The 19,593-nt window shown below is 51.7% G+C and overlaps 1 protein-coding gene across 3 annotated transcripts in view; it reads right to left on the minus strand.

Annotated features, from left to right (window-relative positions):
• TANC2 (tetratricopeptide repeat, ankyrin repeat and coiled-coil containing 2) overlaps positions 1 to 19,593 on the minus strand; it is a gene marked incomplete at both ends in the record, with an annotated part of 120,677 nt that overhangs the window by 86,301 nt on the left and 14,783 nt on the right. For 2 of the 3 annotated variants that reach the window (XM_079547130.1, XM_079547129.1), the window contains 2 exons: positions 16,591 to 16,659; positions 18,285 to 18,356. In XM_079547130.1, coding sequence (XP_079403256.1) covers positions 16,591 to 16,659; positions 18,285 to 18,356 — 141 coding nt within the window. Of the gene's footprint in view, positions 1 to 2,543; positions 2,655 to 16,479; positions 16,660 to 18,284; positions 18,357 to 19,593 lie in introns of all 3 variants that reach the window. The other variant, XM_079547128.1, reaches the window with a different exon arrangement.

A 19,593-nucleotide genomic window follows, 5' to 3' on the forward strand; every position in this document is an offset into this window, starting at 1 on the left:
CTGCAGAAGGATTTAATCCCATTAAAAGGTAACGTCAGAACACGTTTGGCCTTTGAAGCCCAATGACAAGGCAATAAATCACACAAAATGCAACCACCGCCTCAGATCTAAGAGGAAAGGCCATTCCCTGAAAGCACCATCCATCTGTCTCAAAGCACTTTCAGCACAGCCCTACAGCACTTAAGAGATCAAACTGAGATGCCAGGCTTAAACAAGAGAAGGAGGACAAAGAGCAGCAGCACCAAGCCAGGAGGCAGCAGCTCCTTCACCACCTGGATGCCCAGAAGGGCAGGGTTACCTCTAATGGCCGTGCAGTCACAGCAACATGTACACAAATAGCACTGAGAAATGTCTTTCTTGAAGCCACAGAACCTTTCTGCCACCTGAAACGAAACCACTGTAGGACGTGGGGCAATGGCTGCTTTCACTTGAACCAAAATTCACCCTCCAGAACTCAGCACGACCAGCAGCACAGAGCCTAACGATGAGCAGAACAGTTTCCAGTCTCAGCTATGCCCTCCCCATCAGCAGCTCCCTCTGATGCCATCCAGCCCCTTCTGCTCCTTCCGCATTTCCAGCAGTGAGTGTGCATTATTACAGGCACCAATTCACACCGCAGCACAGCAAAGGAACCCTTCCCTGCTGAAATCATCCTCAGCTTTAACACAGACAGCATTGAGCAAAACTTCATCTTCGGGCACCTCGAGCTGAAGCAATCACTCCTATAAGGAGAGCAGAAAATGTTCTCATCTCTACTGAGTGCTTTAAACTGCCTTTAAGTGTGCAATTAATGACATGACTTGTCAGGGATCATTTTGCAAAGCCCTCCACCCCCCACTCAGATCCTGCACACCTCCAACCTTTTTTATTTCCTTCAACTCTGAGCCTTGCTCCTCCTGATCCCGTTCCTGGAGATGCTCAGGTTGACACCACAAACACCCCTGCAGGATGCACGCACCACAGAGCAGGACAAAGCAAGACCAGATATAAGGAAAGGAGCTGGAATTCCTTGGAGAACCAATGCTGGGTGCTGCCTGCTGGCTTTGCCACAGTCCCAGATGAAATTGAGGCCCTTTCCTCCACCCTTTCACTGCAGCTGGACATCACCTACATTCAGAGGCAGCCATTCTTCACGCGTTGTCCAGATCTCTGTTCTCCCCCTTCTCCTCACACAAGGCTGGTGGGCATGGTGGTGATGGGTCAATGGCTGGATTTGGTGATCCTAATGGTCCTCATACACTGGCTTGGGTTGGAAGGGACCCCAAGGGTCACCAGGTCCCAACACCCTGCCACACAGGGCCACCAACCTACAGATCTGGGTCTGGATCTGGTTGCTCAGGGCCCCATCCAACCCGGTCTTGGCCTTTCCCAACATAATGACTCTATGAGTCTATGACTACAGGAGGATCCCTGTGCACTGCAAACCTTTTCTCCAGGAACAGCTCCAGAAATCCTTCCCCAGATGATTCCTTTCACCATTCTCCCAGGGTTGCCAGGAATGTTCCCTCCCAGTGTCAGCCATGCCACCACCTAAGCTCTGCCCAGCAGCACGCCCTATGGCAACTCACTCTCTTCCTCTCCCTTCTTTTTTCCCTCATGTTTCTTCAGTGACACCTCAAAGCACGAGGAAATCCCACATCCCCTTTAACGTCACTCCCCTGGCAGTGAGTGGAGATCAAAAGGCAAAAAAAAGAGAAACAATACGAAATGCCACCATCAGCACCCAGGGCTGTGTGTGTGATAGGAGGATGCCCACCCCCAAACCACAGGCACATGGAGCTGGGGCAGAAGGACGAAACACACCTGGGAGAGATGCCATGAGTGAGGAATGCAGGATTTCTGCTTTTAAGCCACATTTACAACTCTAATTGTCTGCAGGTCCAATCATAACAAGTTATAATTACTACAGTTACGAACACAGGAGTAGAAGGAATTCAGTTGGAAGAAGAAAGGGCTGCGATGGCAAAATTTTAAGTATTTCATGATCCTTGACAAAGGAAGAGCCCTTTTCATAGCAGCTCCGGCCTGGAGGAGGCACTTCCAAGCACAGAGATTGCTTTTTTATCTAAGAAGCCAGTCTCAAACACTGAAGAAAGCCTGCACCCCAAGCACTGCTCACACAGCTCCCCTGGCCACAAACAGCCCATAGGCTCTCACCATCTGCAATGTTTTTGGGTGTAGGCTCAACGAGATCACACAACACTGTGCAATGATAGCTGTGAAACGTGTTCTCATTCCAGCCCTTCCAAGAGCCAGCATGAAAAATGAAATTTCAAGCGAACTGGATCACCTTCACCTCCTGTACTCCATACTCCCCGTCTCCTACGTTGCCCCGGGGGGGGCAGCCGTGCAGCTCTCACCTGCAGCACACAGCAAACAGCAGGTGTGAATGGGCAGCAGTGAGAAACGAATGCATGGAGCTGCTCAATGGGGCTGTGCAGCTCCCAGCCAGCACCATCAAACAGAGCTGCACTACATGCAGCGCTCCTTCTGGCCGGAGCTGCAGTCCCTCTCCAAATGCAGCACCTCTGCATGCAGCTTACCAGGGCAGTATGCATCCACGTCCAGTTTCTGTGCTGAAGAGAGTGTTGGTGAGCCAAGCTCAGACTCGGGGATGCGAGGGCTCTCAACAAACTTTGCTTTCCTCAGAGGGGCTAAGGAGAAGGAGGGGGAGAGAGAGAGAGGGCTCATGAATAAGGGAAACAGCGAGCAACAGATGGAAGCACTTAATGACACTGTCAGACTCAGATCAGGTTACCCCCCTCACCCCCCCTTTTTTTTTTTTTCTTTTCTGCTGAAAAAAAAGAAAAAAAAAGCATTATCTGCATTCTTTACAAAGGAGATGGCTCTGATTCAAACTTGCAGGCTGCAGCCTTCAGAGTATGCGGGGCTGCAGCAGCTCCTCATGCTCACAAGCACTTCCCTGTTTCCTTCCCACTTTAACCCATCTTTTATAGGAAGCAAACAGGACTGCACTCTGCCATGTAAAGGACTAAGATGGCATAGAGGGACGCAGAGCCTGCTGGGGTTTCAGGTATTGAACTCCAAAACACTGAAATGAATACACAAATTCTGTATTCAGTGATTGCTTCCTCTGCAGAGCAATGAAAATAAACCCATTTTGAAGCACTGCAAACGTCTGATCCCACAGGTGCTGCACTCCCTGTGGATGATCAGATGGAAACCAACGCTGCCCAGAAGGAGAGGACCCGAGTGCTTCACTTCCATCCTTGCAAATCCAGAAACGATTCAAAGGAATGAAAGGAAGAGCTGGGAAAGTCAAAGTGCCCCAGAGCAAAACAGCACCGGCATCACACAAAAACAGCACTGGATTGAACTGAGCTCTGAAATGCAGTGACAAAGTGCTGTGCCCCTTTTGCTGGTAGTGAAGCAATGATTTCTAAAACATCTTCAGCACCACGTTTTTCAATGGGTATTTCTGCCAGACCGGAGAAATAAGCTGGGCTGTAAGCTGTGTGCAGGTGACGGCGATGCGCTTCCCAGCTGCACTCACTGCCCATTGAAGTGAAAGGCCAACTTGAAAAGCTGCTCTCCCAACTCCTGCCTGCACTGCTCAGCCTGGCAGCCCTCCTGTGCACCACTCACATCACAGTCCTCCTGCCCTGAACACCAATAATGGGGCTGAACCTCGGGATGGGCTTTGCTCTCATGCACCTCCCGTGCTACAAGCTAACAGCCAGGTGCCATATAAATGCAATGGTTTTGGAGGGATTGCTACCCGGGTCAGAAAGGTGCTGGGAACCATCATCCTGCTCAGAGCCAGCTGCTAACATTTCACGTGAAGCTGCAGCTCTGCCAATGGGGCTTGGTCCAGCTGCCTCACTGCAGCCTCACTAGCAGTCATCCTTGTAACTGGAATAGCACGTCCCTATTTCATTGTTCCAGGCTCACATCAGAGCCACAGACCTCTGCTGTGCCAACCAAGCAATGTTCCTCTGAAAAGAAGCTCTTCTCACGGTCGGAGATGTTAATAACCACAACTGGGCTGGCACTGAAGGTTCTGTGCCTACAGCTGAGGTACAAAACCAAAGAGCCTGCTGACATCCTGAACACCCCCCACGAGCACAGCAAAACCTTATGGCCAGAATCACACCATCAGTGCTCGCCATGCAGCATAACCCTGAACAAAGCACAGAGAAGTGATCTGCACCATTCCACACCTCCACCTGCTGGGGCTGATCCTTCAGAGTCACAGAACTGCAGGGGTTGGAAGGAACCTCCTGAGCTCAGTGAATCCAACCCCCTGCCCAAGCAGCTCCCTGCAGCAGGCTGCACATGTCAGCATCCAGACAGGTCTGGAATATTTCCAGAGAAGGAGACCCCACCAGCTCCCTGAGCAGCCCATCCCAGTGCTCCATCACCCTCACTGTGAAGAAGTTCTTCTGCATATTGTTGCAGAACTTCCTATGCTCCAGTTTGCGGCCATTTCCCCTTGTTCTGTCCCCACAGACTGCTGAGAACAGGTTGGCCATGTCCCTTCCACTCTCACACATAAGATATTTGTAAACATTTCTTAAGATTCCTTCTCAGTCTTCTTTTCTCATGTCTGAACAGCCCCAGGTCGCTCAGCCTTTCCTCAAAGGAGATGCTCCAGGCCCTGCATCATCTTCATGCCCTCTCTGCTGGTCTTCTCCAAGAGATCCCTGTCTGTTTTGTACTGGGGAACCCACAACTGGATGCAGTACTCCAGATGAGGCCTGACCAGGGCAGAGCAGAGGGGAGGATCACCTCCATTGCCCTGCTGCCCACACTCCCTTTCATGCACCCCAGGATCCCATTGGCCTTCTTGGCCACCAGGGCACACTGCTGGCTCTGGACAACCTGTCACCCACCAGGACCCCCAGGTCCTCCTCTGCAGAGCTCCTCTCCAGCAGCTCACATCCAACTGTACTGATATGTGCCCTCTGAGCTCAGACAGCTCTCAGCTCACCTCTCTGTCCTCTCATCTACCCCACAGCTTCCTTACCAGGATGTCTTGGGATATGGTACCAAAAGCCTTGCTGAAGTCAAGGCAGACAACATCCAGCCAACACTGCACGTGCGCTCTGCAGGACAGCCCTGTTGCCAAGGACCCAATGGCACACACAGCATTGCATCATACAGGAACAGCCTTGCTGCTGCTGCAGAACCTCCATGAGAAGAGCAAGAGAAGTTATTCAAAGCAATATACCAGAACAAAACCTCAAACCCTTTCCTCGGTGCAAACAAAATCTTGCTTGACTTTGAGAGGAGTTTTTCCTCTTCAAGGGAAGTGATGGCCATACCAGGACAGGATTCCACCACATGATGCAAAACCATCACAGTGTCAGCAGTTGCAAGCTTAATAAGCTGCCTTACTGATGAACTTTGTGCAGCAATGGGCTGCCTTCCACCAGGGCACTGATGTCCTGTTTCTTCCTCTTGGCACAACAATTCTCCCCAATATTCACAAAGCCACCAAACGTCACAACATCACCCACGACCAGTGTCCAGAACAGCAAGGTGTGAACTGAACAGCACATGAAACCAAAGATGAACTTAGGACAAAAGCAGAGATCTGGAATGAAGCTACCAAATAAAAACAGAACAAAACCAGCACGCCTGTATTCCTTCCGAATAATCATTCCATCTCCATTAGCACTGTGCTCTGCTTCAGCTTGCTGAGCACCCTAATTCTCCTGCATTCTCTCTGCCATGTAATGTATAGATGAGTTAGCATTCTAATTAAAAAAAAGAAAAAAGTTTTCTTTAAATGGAAAGGCACTGAGAAAAGGAAATTACCATGGATCACCAAAAGGCTCCACTGACTAAGCTTAGTTTTGCTCTGACAGGAACAATTCACATAGAAAAGAGCTCTGAGCACTGCATGACCCGATGGAAAAAAGCGCTGTGGGTTTCAGTGGATCTGCACTAATTAACTCTGCACTCTGATTACGGTTTGCACACCTCCATGCATAAACCCCACAGCAGCACGTTGCTTCCAGCACAGGTGAGGGACAGTGAAGGATCACCATGAGCAGGGAGCTGCAATCCCCTGCTACCAGTGCAGATGAAGAGGAGCTGAGTTTTGCACGTGGGTATGGCAGAGCTGTATTATCCCATACATCACGTATGGTGGAAAGCAATCCCTCAAATGCACAGGCTCTCTCCAAAAACAACCTGCCCAAAGGAGGCCGTGATGGGCACAGGCAGAGCAGCCCTCTGGAGAGGAAACTTCAACAAGGTGCATTCCTGGACTGCTCCCAGTGTGGGCTCCTCTGCTCCCACACAGCTCCTGGTTCTGCTGATGGACGAATCACAGGAAGGGGAAAGCAGGCAGCGTGTGGTTCCTTCTGCTGTGGCACGAATAAAGCAGCCAGCAGTAACCAGCACTGCAGAGGGGGAACTTAGAGATCGGCCAGGTTTTAAAAAGTGTGACTTAAAATAATGAAATTGCAGGGTAACATCCTTCTGTTTTATGGAGAGGGAAGGAAAAGAAGAAGGGAAAGGAAAAGAAGAAGGGGAAGGAAAAGAAGAAGGGGAAGGGATGTCAGAGGAAGGGAAGAAGGTCAGGCTGGACCAGGCTCTGAGCACCTGATGGAGCTGTAGATGTCCCTGTTCAACGCAGAGGAGTGAGACAAGATGACCTGTAAAGGTCCCTTCCAACTCAAAAGATGCTATGATTCTATGAAAGGATCCTTCTTTCCCTGTTGATAAATTTATCTCCAACGTGGACTACCAAAAAAAGCCTTTATCTCCACAGGGGAAACAGATTTGAGGAGCAGCATCTCATGCACCAACAGCGCAGGAGGAGCGGATGGCGCTTTCATCTTCCCATCCAAACCCAGGAGGTGGGTTCTGAGGCTCAGAGCTGTGTCACAGCAGCAGTTCTCCACGTCATTTCCCATCTAAAATTCCCCTTCTCAGTATCTTCTGAATCAGCTCTGAGTACAAATTCCATGCGTGTTCCCTGCAGCACTCAGAGGGAAGAGGAAAGATGAGGCAGAAGCCAGCAGCGCTCACTTCAGCTTCCCAAACGGAGGCCTGCAGCCATCCCTGTATATTCGGTGCTGTTTCTAATTCCTGTTAAACTACAGAAACAATGGATGAAGACCTGGGACTCCGGGATGCGATCACGCCGTCAGCATTTTCAGCCCACATGCGTTCTGCTCAAAAACCCACGGAATCCTCTGAATGGCAGAAACGGGAGCGGCGCTGCTGCAGAAACGTTCCTCACCTCCCTCCTCCCCTTTCCTGACAGTTTTGCTTCATTAAAAGTTAGATTTAAACCAGATGAGAGCACAGCGCTCACTGAGATGTGGTGCTGCCGTTCAGCCCCTGGCAGCTCTCAGCAGCTCGGGGGCCAAAAATGAGCACAGCTGTCCAAGGTGACCTGGATACACAGCAAAGGGAGTTCCAAAGAAAGAAGCGAAGCATTCGGTCCCTGTGATCAAATGAAGGGTAATGCCATGAAATTGCTGCTTGGAGGAAGGCCGTGTGCCCGTTATCCCGAGCTAAAGACTGAGCTGTGGATGCACAGTGCTTGGATTTCCACATTGGTTTCCACAGGAGAAATTAGGAGCAAACAGAAACCGAAGGAAACACGTTTTCCTCTTCTCTGTAGGAAGCGGCTGTAGAACAGAGCTGAGGAGGAACAAAGAAAGGAAAAACTAATTCCCAGCTTTCCTTGGGACGTGAACGTGCTCCAAACAGATTCCCTTCCTCCTTCCAAGGCTTCCAAGGGTGTCACTGCACTGCCCCAGCAATGCACTTCTGCTTTAGCATTTGGGGTTTCCATCTCACACATTGATCAGGTTGGGCTGTGGGAAGCGAATGGAGCACTGAACACAGCTTCACTCACCTCAGGGCACTGCAAGAAAACAGTGCTGAACATTTCATTGGTGATTTCTCCCAAAGAAAGATGCACATGCAGCACAACTGCTCCTAACAGCAAAGCGAGCTGCACAGACTGTGAGATCCTCTGGTTTTTTGCACAGCTCTTCTTTCCATTTCCATTTCCATCGAGAACTGCTGACATGAACACAGGATCTGGCAAGTCAGTGTGGTGCTGCATCACAGAAGGATATAATGGCCTGGGTTGAAAAGGAGCACAGTGCTCATCCAGTTCCAACCCCCTGCTGTGTGCAGGTCACCAACCAGCAGCCCAGGCTGCCCAGAGCCACATCCAGCCTGGCCTTGAATGCCTGCAGGGATGGGGCATCCACAGCCTCCTTGGGCAACCTGTGCCAGTGCCTCACCACCCTCTGGCTCAAAAACTTCCTCCTAATATCCAACCTAAACCTCCCCGTCTCACTTTAAAACCATTTCCCCTTGTCCTGTCAGCATCCACCCTCGCAAACAGAGCAGCTCAGCAAACAGGACTGCACAGTGGATGGGCTGACAGAAATTACAATGCAGTGAAAATATGCAACAGGTGAAGTGATTTAAATTTATGGATGTGCCAGTCATTCGAATGTTTGCTATGCTAAAACTAAGGCAGTTGGTTTGGGTGACAAAGGCAGGCCTTTCATTACAGCAGCTTGCACACACAGCTGTGCAGCTGATAGCAAACTATTTTGGATCCCCGTTTCTTTGTTGGCAGCAGCTACAGGGATTGCTCTATTCCCCAGAACAAAGCTCCTCACCTTGGTGTTTACCAACACAGAAAAGAGCAAAATCCAATGCAGAAGCTCCCAGGATTCTGAGCCAACACCAGAACCCCACGAAAGCAGCAGCTCCTGCACTCCTGCTGCTCACTGTGCACAGTGCAGCATCCTGGTGTCACCCACAGCAATGCCCAGTGCTCCCACTGAGCCAGCAGAACACACAGAATTGCCAATCATAAATCACCTACAGGTGGGGATTTGGAGAAGGAACAGGTTCTTTATTTCCTCTTGAAGCCAACAGCCACACTGCAAGCTAAGCATGCTTGATGCAACCACGAAAGCAGTACTTTAAACATGGGCACATAAATGTGTCCCTGCCTATAGCAGAGGAATTGGAATGAGATGACCTTAAAGGTCCCTTCCAATCCAAACCATTCCATGATTCTATGATAAATAAATCAAATGTGCAATGTTTAGGTGGTTACTGCATAGCAGAGCCGGGTACCTGGCCATCAGCAAGCATATTTCATCACAGCAACCTATTTATACAAGCACAAATGCCTTCTAACAGATATGGTACAAGACAACAGCAAGTCCATATGTGCTGCAAAGCAATCCCCTTTACTAGAAGACAACGTGAAGTTATTCTCATCCACTTATGCAACCTGCCTGCGTGTGACGTGGGTGGCCGGAATCTGCCTGCTCCGGAGCAGCCCCAGTGGGCACCGAGCTGCATCCCTGCTGCTGTGCCAAGGAAAGCTTTGTAGGATGCTTTAATCCGTCCCCAAATTCCCATCCCACTTCCACGCCTCTGCCCCAACAACCTGCCCGAGGCAGGAACACGATTCTAGAGCTCAGATTGGGAGGATGGAGGAGGGTGGGCACGGCAGGGATGGGCTGGCAGGATGGATGATCTCACAGGTCTTCTCCAAACTTAATGGCTGCATGGCTCTCTCTGTGCCATCAGTGGGCTGCAGGGATATCAGGCACCCTGCCCCCTCTATATGGGGAGGGACACAGAGCAGACCCCATGGATCCCAAGGGACACGAGGATTTCTACAGCAGACATCCCCAACCTGTGTCAAGCAGCACTTGGTTACAACACAGCACCTTTTGGGAACCTAAACATCTGGTTTAATAAAGGTATATAACTGAGTCAATGCTGGGAATCTTGACCAGAGAGGTGGGGGGGATCCAGGCAGACCCCAAGGTGAGGCTGGGGGGGCTCAGAGCTGTGGGCATCCCTGCTCAGTGCAGGGCAGCTGCACCAGAGGACCCTTGAAAGTCCACTCCACCTATTCTACAACTCTATGAAATCAGGATCCCTCCTTTCCCCCAATCTGGTCAAAATATGATGTCCAATTAGTGGGAGTTAATTTGTTTTCCCATTCCATTTCACAGTGCAATGAGCTGATATTTTAAGGCTGCTTCTTTGGATTACTAAAAAAGCCGACGCCGAAATAAGAAAGCAGCTGGTTTCAGAACGCAGGCACACGCATCATCTGCTTGGAGAAACTCATCACGAGCTGCATCCTGGTAACAAGCACGGTGCTATTTCTTGGCTGAGTGCACAGGAGAGGAACGGATTACACTATTTCCTATTCTGAGGTACACAGACCATTTGCCAAAGGTTTACGGCACAGTGGTGTGCAGATATAGGGGGGGGGATCCCAATACGGGAGGGATGTAGAGCTGATAGAGAAGGTCCAGAGGAGGGCCACAAAGATGAGCAGAGGGCTGGAGCATCTCCTCTGCGAGGACAGGCTGAGGGAGCTGGGCTGTGGATGCTCCATCCCTGGAGGTGTTCAGGATCAGGTTGGATGGGGCTTTGGGCAGCCTGGGTGAGTAGCAAACCTGAAGGTTGGTGGCTCTCCTGGCAGGAGCAGGTGGCCTGGTCCAACCCCACAGCACTTCCTCCAATCTAATCCCACATCCTCACTCCCCACAGCACCTCCTCCAGCCTGAGGAACCTCATTGCTATGCCTGGAAATTCCCACCCATAGAAGCACAGCGATGACAGATGCTCCATTTTGTGCAGCACCGGTGTGAGATGAGGACAGGCTTCTGGCTCTGAGCTCCGGAGCAGGCAGGGCAGCTCAGGGCAATGGATGCGTTAAATGTTACTGCACAGCCTTCCCCCTCAGTTCAGCCATACACAAAACACCCAGAACCAAAAACCACCAGCACCTTCCCCAGCACAGCAATGGTGTTACCCACACACTGCACACATCCCTCAGCCAGGAAAGGAAGAGTTGAGGTTGGATATTAGGAGGAAGTTTTTCACCCAGAGGGTGGTGAGGCACTGGCACAGGTTGCCCAAGGAGGCTGTGATGCCCAAGGAGGCTGTGATGCCCCATCCCTGCAGGCATTCAAGGCCAGGCTGGATGTGGCTCTGGGCAGCCTGGGCTGCTGGTTGGTGACCTGCACACAGCAGGGGGTTGGAACCAGATGATCATTGTGGTCCATTTCAACCCAGGCCGTTCTGTGATTCTATGATTCTATGAACCAGGAAGGCCCTGGCACAGGGGCTGGGCTGTGTGCACACTGTGACTTCTGCCCTGCTAACACAGGAGATGGTTGCACATGATAAGCAGGCAGAACCTGGCTCTTGGCTTGGAAAGGTGAGCTAACGCTGCTTTGTGGCTTTCAGCAGTCCCTTCACATGCAATGTGTTCCTGTGCCCATTCCAGCTATGCACACCCAGCTGGCTCCCACCTAACAGAGCCCCTGCCACAGCAAACCATGAGTCTGCACGTGAGGGATGGATTCCTACGGACAAACGAGGAGCCCCCGGGCCAGCATGTACCACCCCAGGTTGGGATATGGGGCAGGATGAGAACACTGGGGCTGAAATCACAGGGAGATACTGCACACACACCTCCTGCCTCTCGTTCTGAGATGCAATTCAATTCTCCCTTCTGACATTATGTAAGGTGCCGGGCTGTGCTAAGCCTCCAGACTGCCATGGATGGCGACGGATTAGGGAAAATTAAAAGTTCTCTCATTAAAATTAAAAGAAAGTGAATGATGCATCTTGACAAACACGGCACCCTGGAGCAGGCTGGGCTCGCCAGGAGCAGCCCTCCATCCCACCCACACTCCAACACCAACACAGCCCTTCCCGACCCATGCCGAGCTGCCAGAGCAACAACTACAGAAAGCAACAGGAAAAATGTGACCACACTGCAACCACAATGGTACCAAAACACCCAGGAATGACAGCAAGCACAGCACCCTGCACACAGTGCAGCACCAGGTGCCATTCCTCAAACCACACCATGCAAATGGTTACTGCTGCACCTGGTGTTCTTCCCAGCACCTCCAATTAAACACCTCCTCATCATGATGCCGTTGCTCTAAAACCAAAAATACCATCCTTGATATCCCTGGTGGATTATTTTTCAGCCCGCTCCTCAGTAGATCTGTTCTACTTCAGCAATGCTGAGAAAGTGGAAAGCTTTTCAGTGCACGTTCGTTTTAGGTTTTGTCCATGCAATCCTTCTCATTTCCATGAGCTCAGGGTTATGTAAAACTATTGCAACGACCAAAAGAAAAACACCCAAAGCAGCAAAACCTGCCCTTACACTACAAGCCACCTAATGGCTTCCATGCCAGCTCCAGGCACTCAGCCCTCTTATTCTACATTGATTTTCTGCAGAGCTAAAAGAGGCCAAGCAAAGCCTACCACAATTTCAATGCAAGTGTATGCAAGAGGAGTGGTGCCGACACTCACAGGGCTTTGTTTTCTCTCCCCAGCACCCACAAGCATGCAAAGCTGCAGCAGGAGGGCAGTGAGACCCAACAGAGCAGCTCTGAGACTGCAGCCCAGACCCACAGCCTGGACCCACAGACCAGACCCACAGACAAGACCTTCGGTCTGGATCCATAGCCCAGACCTACAGTCCAGACCTGCAGATCAGACCCACAGCCCAGATGCACAGCCCAGTCTCATGGCCTGGAGCCACAGTTCGGACCTGCAGCCCTGAGCCACAACCCAGACTCACAGATCAGCCCCACATCCCAGCCCCACACAGCTCCATGCCAGCAGCCCAAGGCTGCGGTGCACTGACAGCTCCCTCCGCCCTCAGCAGCTCCGTGCCCCCCGGCTGCCCCCCATCACCTCTGCATCTTCGCCGTCCCCACGGCGTGGGCTCCGAGATGATGATTTCAGGAGAGCTCACAGCTCCCTCTCTTCATTAATCCTCCCGCTATTAAAGAGCCCTTCCTTCCTTCTTTCCAAAATGCTGCAGCAAACGTAGACTACATGCCTCCCTTGGGGGACAACTGAAGGATTTCTACACCGCTCCTCGCTCCGCCGGCATTTAATTTGCCCTTTTTTCTTTTCTGAGCAAATTGCTGTAAGAAGAGGTAAAGGATGGCACAGCACCAACGATCCACCGATGCTCCCGGAGTGAGATGAGGGGCAGCGATGCAGCCCAGGACTGGAGCCGATGAATGGTGCAGTGCTGCGGTTGGTATGGCAACGGAGAGGAAAAAAAAGCAGCCCCATATAAGGAGCTGTGACATGGATTCTGGGAACAATTTATACCAAGAGGCTGTCGGCCCTGGGATGCTTTAAAGCCGCAGCGTCCCCTTCTCGTCGTTTTGCAGCCGGCATTGTTTGGCTGGAAGGAGATGCGTGCATGGGGAGCCTTGCACAGACTGCAGAGGAACGAGGTGGTTTTGCAGTGATTTCCAAGCAGAATGCCTGAAGGAACGATGAAGGGAATGGCACTGAGCTGATGGTGCCCCAAAGGAAGGCCTGAGCGCCGCGATGCAGCAACCTGCAGCAGCAGCACTGAGCACCAGCACCACAATGGGGACAGAGCATCCTTGGGTGCATGGGTGCACAGTAAGGCAGCTCAGACACAGCTACCATAGCAATCTGAGGCACAGCCATGGTTTAGACTCTGTGCTGCAGCACAAGGGGAAAAAAACCCTACTATTTTATGCTATTATCCATGGGAAAAACACGTTATCTTGCACTACAGCCACATTATTTTATGCTGTTGTCAGTGTCTTTCACCCAATGCATGCACAGGCAGCACACTGCAAGCACAGAAGCTGCAGCTCCTGCACCGTGAGCTGATGCACAGGTTGCTCCCAAGGCCCTGCTCAGCAAGCACTATTTAAAGCCCTTAGAAACGCTCCCACTCGGAAAGAATTAAGTTTGCAACCTGTTACCCAACAGGAGAATTAAAAATAGCCGAGGACAGCGAGGAATAAAATTACCCCCATGTGTGCAAATGGGAATGGCTCAGGACTGCAACCAACACGTCCATCTCTGCAGCACCCAGAGATGCACAGCAATGCTTTCTCTGGGGTACGCAATGCACTGCCCTGCTTGCATTGCAGCCACAGTGCAATGATGTGTAACAGTGCTGTGCAGCAGGAGCAGCAACTTCCAAGTGCCAGCGTGCCTGCAGGGAAACCAGAATGGTCTGCACGCTTACTTGGGCTGCAAGCATTGTTTGGGGTTGCTTTGGTGCTTTATTACTATCTTCTCAGGTACACTTTGCACTGGGCTTCCTAATAAAGCTGTCATTATAAAGAGAACAAATGCAGTGACAGAGGTTGCACGCACTGCTCCAAAGCATCCTCAGCCACTGCTGCCCCACTGCTACCAATGCAGGAGGGGGCCAGAGCGCCATCAATTATGCTCAGTGTTAATTCACCCCTCAGTGCAATGATGACCCTTAGCTTTTCATTAATCCAGCAGAAGGGAAATTGCAAGCACACTGAATATTTATCAGCCCCGCACCAGGGCTCTGCATAGAGCAAACTGAGGGATCAGGCTGCCAGTGAGCAAGGCAGCCCTCTGCTGAGGAAATCATGGCACCACGGGGTGGTGTTCAACCCAAAGTGGAGATCATCACTGTGCCATGGATGGAAAACTGACCTGTACACAAAGCAGCAGATTTGAAAGATGACATTAAAGCCAACAGACAGCACTGCTGTATCTGCTGAGCAGGCTTCTCTGTGCTCTACAGCCTCAATTCTCTTTCTAAAGGGTGAAATTAAGACGTTAATTAAGGGATGCTGGCGATGCCCATGGAGAGGGCCAACCCCCACAGCCTGCCCCATCACTACTGCTCCTGCTATGGGAACGCAGCCCTGCAGCACTTCAGCCCTGGAATGAGAACCAATCCCTCCTCCACTTCCAGCCCTGGAGAACTGCACACAGCACACAACAGCAGGGTGGCACAGCCGTGCCGTGTTGCAAACGGTCCTACATCTCCAGGGGGAAAAACACACAGAGCCAACACAGCATCAGGTGCCATGCAGGGCACCATCCCGCTGCCCGAGCACCGCGCATACGGATGTGGTGACATGGATGGGTTGCTTGCACAGAACACAGAACAACTGGATAATCCCTCAATGATTTTCTCTCCCCTCTGCCTGCAGCTGCAGGGACGCTCAGCGTTTGGAAGTTCTGAGATGGGTTATAAATATGAGGAAGTTAAGAAACGGGTGAGGAGATGTGAGCAACACTACAAATAACAACCAGCAGCACAAGGCTGCTCCTCCAGCTCCTTCACACGTCACCTCAGTGAAAGCAAACAAATCCCTCTAATGACTGCACGAGGCTGCCCAGCAAGCACCTCCCTTTCACCCTACCAACAGTAAATTAAACTAATAATGACAAAAATCACACTACGCCACCGATGCACGCTTTGAATTTCAAGTATGTTGGAGCTCCACTGAAGGCATCACGACGTGGATGTGTGAAATCAGAGGCTGTGCTGGCTCTGCTTGGGATGAGGTGTTTAAATGGGTGCGGAGGCACTCGAGTACAAAGTAGCCCACCTTCCCAATGGGGCTCCAAGGGATGCACAGGGCTCCAAAATGCAGCTCTGAAGGAGGAGCTGGCTGCTAAACAGAAAGGCAGGAAGGCAACCTGTAAGGTTTACAGGCTGACCAGTGACCTGCTTGCACCTCATCTCAGGTGTCTCACATTAATGACCCTAATTACCAACGGAGATGAAAAGCTTCATTTCAGGGTTACCAGAACCCAGCATGGGAGCAGTTGTAAGCCCACAGCTTCTGCTCTATCAATGCACATCCAGATGGGCACAGACCCGAAGCAGCCCTCCTCCTCCTATCCCCACCTGCACCCACAGCATCACGTCCTGCTGCACCCTGCACAGAACAGCAGGGTGGGGTTGGATGCCTTCAGAGTCCCCTCCATCTCTAAGAGTTTCGTGGTCCTATGAAGCTTTACGAGGGGGAATGATTTGCTGGCAAGAGAGCGGAGGCTGAGATGATGGCCGTTCCATCCATGGGACAAGGGCATGGCAGGAGATTCTCTCACACTTGGCACAAACAGAGGACGCCTCTCCCCACCCCCCACAGCCACGTAGCCCATCCTCAGCACAACCACGGAGCCTTTTTCAATTTCTCCTTTCACCAGTGGGCAGGAACAGCACGGCACGAAGCACAGCGGCACTCAGGGCATTGGCTGAACATTGGTCTGGAGGCTTCTCTCGGTGCAATGCTGCACCCTGGCTGGTTGATTTAAAGATGGGCACAGAAGAATGTCCAATTTTAGGCAAGAAGCAAGCTTCCCAAAGCTCCAACCAGCAGGAATGCACTGGGCTTTCCAACGGCTGCTCAACAGCAGCTGCTTTGGGAAACCCACCTGCTCTTCCATCACGAGGTGTTCCAAACCAACCCCAATGACATCAGTTAAACAAAACAGTGCAACAACATAAACAAACCCTCCAAAAAGATCCCTTCTGCCTCACGACAGCATCATTTCCCTGATGTACTCCCCCAGCCTCCAAACTTTCAGCATAAAGTTCTTTTACGGCTGCTGGGAACGCTTCCACCACCTTACACATTTTGCACCGACGGACCAAAAAAGCCCCCACCGAACGTTATTTAAAGTCCTTACCAGGCAACTTCTTCACGGGTTGGAGCCGAACACTGATAGACTGATGTGTGAGTAAGGGGGAGGATGGAAGGGAGCGGGACATGCCCTCCATAATCCGAAACTGCTGCATACCTTCGGTCACGGGGAGCGGCGGGATGGCGTAGTCTGCTTCGAAAGCACAGTCGTTCTCTGTGGAGGTGCCTGGAGGGACACAAAGAGGCAGCAAGGTGATGAGGGGAAGGTTCCACGGGTTTGGGTTCACCTCCCCCAAATCTGGCCCTTCACATAAAGAAATCGCTGTATTTCTCCAACAGCACCCCTGTGCTGCTCTTCAGTTTGCAAACAGCAGCGCCGTGAACTGTTTGTTTGGGTTTTTCTTGCTTGCATTTTGAATTTAACCCCAACGAACCAAAAGCCCTTTGACTTTTTGGCATTAGTGGCCGCCCCAGCTCTGTCCGGCCAATGTGGGATGCATGCAGAGGCCAACATGGGAGGACTGCAAACACCAGAAGATGTTTCCAATATCACCAAAGCATAATGAGGTTGCACACACAGCACTCTCACAGGGACCGGGTTTCAGCTCTCAGTTCTGCTGCCCACAGCCCAGCACCAGAACAGCTGCTCCCCTCCTCCCCCAAACACTCAGGTACGTTGGCTTAGAGATAGTCCTCACAGCCACAATCTGAGCTGGGCACTGATGCTTTTTGATTCGTTTCATGCTGCTTTAATTAAGCACACACGCAGGGACCCCTGCAGAGCACATCCCTTTAAGGGCACGCGGAGCATCGTTTATCCTCCGCGTTAATTTTGCACAGTGCACTGCTGGAGTCGCAGAGAGCTCAGCAGCTCTGCTCACTGTGCAGCTCTGCTCACTGTGCAGCCCATCCCCAACCACCCATCAGCACCAGGAGGGCGAATGGTGTCAGTGCCAGCACGGCACAGGCACACACACAGCTCAAGCACTGGTGCTTGCATAAAGCTGAGGGAAACTGAGCGATGGGAACAAAGGAATGGTCACAACGTCAGGGATCAGCCATGAAAGAGTTGGGTGCTGCACAGAGCCACGTGGAAGTGCACACAGAGGCAAGATGAGCTCTCGCTCTGGATGGAGGGTTCAAACCTGCCCAGCTGGAGCCCTCAGCCCATTATGTGAGCGTTGGGCTGCAGAATTGGGCTGAGAGCATCCGTGCATGGCAGGAGCTGTGCTGCTCCACACCTCCCTGGTGTGTGCATCCAGCACGGCCTCAGGGCACACACCACCAGGATGGCACTCATAACAAGTGAAAAATTGCAAAAAAAAAACAAACAGAAAGCAAAGCCAAGCAGGTCCTCTGCTCCAAATCTGCACCAACACAGCCCAACACTGCACACAGCAACGGAGAAGGAAGCAGCAGCTCCATGTGCTGCAAAAGAACCACTCCTGTACTCTACCACAACAACACAGCAATGCATGCAAGCTGTTGCTGAGCTCCCACAGTGAACACTGGAGAGGAACAAGGCGGCTGACAGATCTGCTTCCAGATGCAACACTTGAAGACAACAAGAGCACAGCTCCTACGTTAGCAAAGCAGTTTCGGCTGCTGACACTGCACTGCTCCGAGCAGCAGCACAGAGCTCAGCCTGCACACACAGAGAATGCAGCCGTGCTGCAAAGCGACGTGAGCTCCTGCAAACTCTGAGCAGCTCTGGGGAGTCGCAGCAGGTTTGCAGCTGCAGGGGTTGCAACGGCTGCAAGAAACAGACAGACACAGAGCAGCGCACAGAGAAGCAAGGCTACGACGGAGAGCAGCAGCAGCAGCAGCAGCAGCAGCAGCAGCAGCCATTACCTTGCCCAGAGCGGCTCTGCCGGGCGTCTACACTTGCCTGTCTTCGGTCTGGCGGCTCCTCGCTCCCTCCATCTGCATGAGAACCAAAACAGCACAAGTAGAACATGGCAGAGGACAGGTCAGGCAGACGCAGCTTCTCCTTGAGCCCCATGGCCAAAGGAGCCCCACGACAAAGAAACGCAAGGCTCTCTGAAATTGCTTCCCTTTAAAGCTCTCTGCTGGGCTACAGAGCGGGAAGGCAGTGAGAACAGGACGCTGCTCACTGCCCTGGATCAATGAGGATGGGCACAGAGCACGGCAGCACACAATTAATTGCACGCTGGTGTCCATTGATCTGCTGGCCAGATTAGAAACAACGGCTGTGAGCGTCGATGGGAACAATGGGGCACACGGGGCTGATGTGGGCTGGAAGCAGAAAGCAGCCCAGCTCCACTGCTGGTCAGGGAGCAGAAGAGGCCTCTGCAATGCACGGCGCTGCACTGAGGGTATGAACCCACAGCAGGGAAGGAAGCTCTGGCAGCACACAACTCAGCTGGGATGCAAACTGCTGCGTTACCCGCAGTCCCAAGAGCTGGTTCTGCATTTGGGCTTCCAGCACCAAATATACTCATAAAACAGGAGCTGTGGATCACTGCCTGCAGCTTTTGCAACACGCACTGCTGCTCTGAGCACTGCTGGGTGGGTGTGTGCAACAAATGGCCCCTCTGCAAGCAAGCATGGACAGCTATGAGGTCAGGAAGAAAGCAAGGCAAGTCTGAAACCAAAGAAACAGTGGGCACCAAGCAGTGCTAAGGACTGGAGGCTCCAGAAGAGCACTGTCACATAGAGCAAGGCACAGCACTCACACCCCGTGTACAGCCCCAATTTATGGGAAGGAGACACTACAGAAGCCCTGGTGCCACCCAGCACGGCCCCATGGGCACAGTGTGCACCCAGCTGCATGGGATGCCACTGGGAAAGCTGCAACCTCAGAACCAAATGTAGCTGCTGTTCTTCACATGAAAGACTATTCGGGGTATTAAACTGGGTTGGAAGATTTGCATGAATTTGCAGAGTAACTTTTTCCACAGCGCTTTGCAGTGTGATGGAGGCTGCAGTGCAGCTCAGTGCATTTGCACAGCAGATCACTTTGCATTGTGTTAACAAGACACTTCCAGTAACAAACAGCCAAACAAACTGACTTTAAAATCCCCCTGCACTAAATTTATTCCAAAGAGCCACAAAATACCCCAAAACTTATGTGTGCAGCATGCAGGAACAGCAAGCAGACCTGTACCTTTCTGTGCAGGGATGCAGGAGTGCAAAGCAG

Source organism: Tetrao urogallus (genome assembly GCF_951394365.1).
Source record: "Tetrao urogallus genome assembly, chromosome: 26".
In the NCBI taxonomy this organism is placed as follows: domain Eukaryota; kingdom Metazoa; phylum Chordata; class Aves; order Galliformes; family Phasianidae; genus Tetrao; species Tetrao urogallus.